We start from the raw sequence: 4938 nt of genomic DNA, 5'->3' as shown, positions 1-4938 counted from the left end.
AATTCAGCCAGTTTTTTATTCATTCCTTTACAATAATATTCACTCCATTCTGTTAACCAACGAAAAGGTTGAGGAATATAATCATCAACAGGAGTGGTTTTCAAATGTCCACATTTAACGTGTGACGATGTTGTTGTAGTTCCATTTTCGTCTTTTTTTTTTTGAAATTTTGCATCATTTGGTGCAACACATGTCATAGCTTTCCAAATATTTTTTCTATTTGTATTCCACCAATCAGAACGTAACGTATAAAAATTTGGAATTTCACTAGTATATTTCTTTTTTTTATAAGATTCAAGGTTTTGATATATTTTAGTGAAAACTGATTTTAATCTTTGTTCTCTTCTAGCATAGTTTTTATCTTTATTCCACAGATCTCTACCTCTTATAATATCTCCTATATCTGCAAAACTATATTTCATAGCATCACATATTTCAGAAAATTCAGTTTCTTTTTCTGGTTTCAATTTTTTTAATATATCTATGGCTTCATCTTGTGCTGCTTTTATGACTTCTTTTAACAATTCATCTTTATTATTAACAGTTACACTCATCATATCGTTTATTTTTTTTATGCACATATGCTCTCTTCTTGGAGGCAAACATAAATTGTCATGTTTTTTATTTATGTTATTACATCTCCATGTTTTACCTACATCAAAACGATCAGTTCCTTCATTTGGACATGAAACTCCATTAGATGGAAATGTAGTCTTCAATTGATCTTCGTTAATTTTTTTAGTACCATTTTCGTTCTTTATAACGTCGTCAACTTTATCACAATCACTAATAATATTTTTATTATCCCCTTTCAATTCACTATTCAGATTCTTTTTTGCTTCTGCTTTTATATTTTTTGCCGTTTCCTCAACACAATTCATATTTTCTGTTTCTGGACAATTGCATTTTATTCCATATTCACTAGATGTTCCATCCAATGATGCAGACATATCTTCATTGCCGGAAGATGAATGTGTAATTGATGATGATGATGGTTGAAGTTGCGTAAAAATTTTTTTCATACATTTACAATCATCATTTTTACTACAATGTTTTTCTAATTGTGTATGTAAATATTGATATGCATGTGAATTTTTTACATCATCAATACCATTAATATCTACATTTTTTTTAATCTCGTCATATTTATTGCGTTGTTTCAGATATTCTTCATTCCATTTTTGAATAAATTCCTTATATACTGTACATGCAGCATCACATTTATTCTTTTTCTCTTCCGTATACTCATCATTACACTCATATCCCTCACATTCCTTCTTTAAGTTCTCCAACTGTTTCGTCTGTTTTTTGCAGAAGTCTTCTCCCCATTCTGCGAACCAACGTAAAAACTGGTAGTTTTTGCCACTATCACGAGTATCTCCAATGGGGTACTCAGTCTCACTAGGGGTATTTGTGTCACACTTTTCTAGGTCGTTATCATTACCTTTTTGATACCCACATAACATTGCGTTCCAGACACATTCTTTGTTTTTTTTCCAAAATTCTTTACGTTTTTCACTACCGGGTTTTCCATCATCACTATTTTTTCCACCATCGTTTTTAAATATTCTTTTCAAATTATCCTCTGTTCCAGTACCTTCATGTTCTACCATATCGTATCCTATAATGATACTTCTTAAATCAAGAAAACTATATTTTAAAGCATTACATGGTAAGACATCATAGGCATAGTTTTTTGCTTTTTGTTCATTTGTTTCGTTTTCTTTTTTTGCTTTGTAGTATTGACCTAAATTGTACCCTTCAGTAGCAGCAACTTTCATCAATTGGTTTCTCAATTTCTCTTTATTATTAATTTTTCCCGATGTGCTGTCAAGATCTTGAAAACACAATTTTTGTTTCCTTGGAGGAAGATATACATTTGGAGATATAAGGTCTTTATTAAAGGGATGTTCCTTCAAATAGCTAAGTCCTCCATCACTGTTGTCCCATTTAATCTTGTTTTCTCCAGCTGCTTTTTTTAATCCTTGACAATTATTTCCAAGCTTAATCTCCTCATATTCTTTGTCCTCTATATATTTCTTGCACCCGCAATGTGAGTCGGCATCATAATACGGAGACGACGAAGACGTAGTTAGGGCGGTGATATTCTTTTCCACTTCGTCACCACTACCACTTGGTGGTGGATTACCACTTGATTGATCACTACAACTATTAGGAAATTTTTTTTTCAAGTACTCCGTGGCATTATTTTCAGTATATTCGGTAGATGGTCCACTTTTTTGTGACGTATAGTATTTTTGTTGATCTTCCCATTCTTGTTTTTTCTTTTTCATATACTCTTGATATTTGTTGCATGATGTAGGACATGTTTCGCAATTAAAATTTTGGCCAATACTGCTACAATTATTTTCCACGTCTGATTTTAACTTTTTTCGTATATTACAGTAATCATCGTACCATTCTTGCATCCAAGATAAAAACTGGTCATTATTATTTGTGTCTGGCATATCACATATATTATTAATGCCTCCACCTTCTGGTGAATTTAATTCAGGGACTTTATTTCCATTACTTTTATTTTTTTTTGCTTCATCTTTTCCTTTATTGTAACCACATACCATAACGTCCCAAACACACTTTTTGTTTTGTTCCCAAAATTGTTTCCTGTTTTCTTTGTCGTCCGTTTTCTTACCCTTAGATGCATTATAATTTTGGAGAGATTCTTTTATTGCTTTGTTTGTTTCACTGTCATCATTCTCTAAATTATCAGTACCCATAATTATATGTTTATAATCATTAAAACTATATTGTAATGCTTTACAAGGTTTTACTCCATAATGGTTTTTATATTCAGGATGTTTTATTCCTAAATTATATGCATCATTTGCTGCACCTCTAAATAATTTGTATTTCAATCCATGTTGAGTTTTTGAATCGTCCAGGCCATTATAACATAATTTTTGTCGTCTTGGAGGTATTTGTATGTTATTATCTAATTTGTTACTAGGTATGCCTCCACAATTCATGTTACCATCATTTTCTTTATTTTTCTTGGAATGTGTACCATCAGGGTTAACTGGAACTTTTAATTTTTGTGCCTCCTCATCTTTTCCATCATCCTTTAATTTCTCGCACAATGTATCACCACCATTACCTTGATTACCATTGATTTCGCAATCGAAATCGTATTTTTTTTTGGCATCATCTTCTTCTTTTTCTCGTCTTTTATCTAATATATTTTTGATTTCATTTATTTGATCATTGATATGTTGGATGTAACAGTTGTTGCACCGTCGCAGATATTTTTTGTATTTATCGTCATTTCTATTGACTACTTTTTCCATATGTTCGAGTGGGTCATTATTAGTTTGTGGAGACGTCGACGCCGTATTTTCTTTACCCAATTTTTCACAATGACAACATTTATCTGTTCCATCTATTTCTTGATTACATTTTTGGTTCAAATATTTAATTGCTGTAGGTTGACTGACTGCATGATAATCTGCTCTATCAATAGATAGATGTTCATCCTTACCTTTTACATCTTCGTAATATTTGCTCATCCCATCCCATTCTTTTTTTTTTGATTTGATCCAATCATTATATTTCGTACATGCTTTTTTACAATCATTTTTGCCACCAGTGTTACAGTTATCATTATTATTAGCACCTGTAACCTTACATTGTGTTTCTACATCTCCAAAATATGTTTTATATTCGTCGCAAAATTGTTGAGTCCATTCCTCTAACCATCTCACAAATTGAGGCGTAGGAATTGAATCGAAATTACGTCTACCACCATCTTTATCGTTCATACAATCTGGCAACTTATCGTCACTAACCGTTTTTCCATTTTTGTCTAATTCTCTCATGGCGTTTTTCACACCACATTTCATAGCATCCCATATCGACTTTCTGTTCCCTTCCCACCATTTTTTTCGTGCATACCTAATTTTATCAGTATTTATTTGATTGTTTTTTCTACTTTTGGTTTTCTGTTTTTCATCTTCTTCAAATATATTTTTTAGTGTTTCATCTATATATTTTTTGCTTTCATCGTCCCATAAATCTGTGCCTTTAACAATATCACCAATATCAAAAAAACTTGCCCGGATAGCACAACAGGCTCTATTGTGATACGATGTGTCGTTTGGATTGTCACTTGTGTGTTGTAGCCACAAGTAGTACGCTTCCCGTTCCGCAACTATTTGTAATCTATTCAATATGTCGTTTTTTTTGCTATCAGTATTTGTGGTATTGTCGTTTCCAAAATTTATGGGATGTAAATTTGCTAAACATAATTTTTGTCTTCGTGGAGGAGCATACACGCCTTGTAATTTTTTATTATTTTTTCCAGTTTTTAATAAACCGGTACGCCACGAAGTTAGATCGCCACTTTTGGGACGACACGTGGAACTACCACTACCATCACAATTATATGTTTGGTCTGTGCACGAACATATATCGCTAGCATCGCTATACTCACTCGTGGTACCACTAGAACTTGGTTTTACACTACTGCCACTACTAACACTCTGTGTGGTACTACTGGTTGTAGTGATACCACTGTTTCCAAATATTTTTTCAAAATTTGCTCCTACACATTCGGGATAACTAAGTCCTAATAATTCTTGGGCTTTCATTCCAGAATGTTCTCTCTCATATTTAGATTTTTGATGCGTCCACTGTTTTTTCCTATCACTTATAAATTTTTGGTATGCATCACATTTACTTTTACATTGGTCTTTTAATTCTTGTTTACCGCCATTAACACTACACCTATCATTTACATTTGAGTTACATGTGTCCTTAATATCTTTCATATGTTTTTTCCTTTCGATACAAAATTGTTGTCCCCATTCCTTGAACCACCAAACAAATGGATCATCGGTATCGTTAGGAGGGTGACGTCCACACTCATTACCACTAAACTTTTCACCACTTGTTTTTTCTTTGTCTTTTATTCCGCAACGTACA

At 32.5% G+C, this 4938-nt stretch overlaps 1 protein-coding gene across 1 annotated transcript; it reads right to left on the bottom strand.

Moving 5' to 3' along the window:
* Window positions 1–4938, bottom strand: PGSY75_0037100 (putative EMP1-like protein; the record flags this gene model as incomplete). The annotated part of the gene is made up of 1 exon (XM_018783492.1): window positions 1–4938. A coding segment is annotated over one exon (4938 nt), but the record flags the coding sequence as incomplete, so codon positions are not given.

This window comes from Plasmodium gaboni (assembly GCF_001602025.1).
Source record: "Plasmodium gaboni strain SY75 chromosome Unknown, whole genome shotgun sequence".
Classification (NCBI taxonomy): Eukaryota; Apicomplexa; class Aconoidasida; order Haemosporida; family Plasmodiidae; genus Plasmodium; species Plasmodium gaboni.
This window is presented reverse-complemented; position numbering and strand designations above follow the sequence as displayed.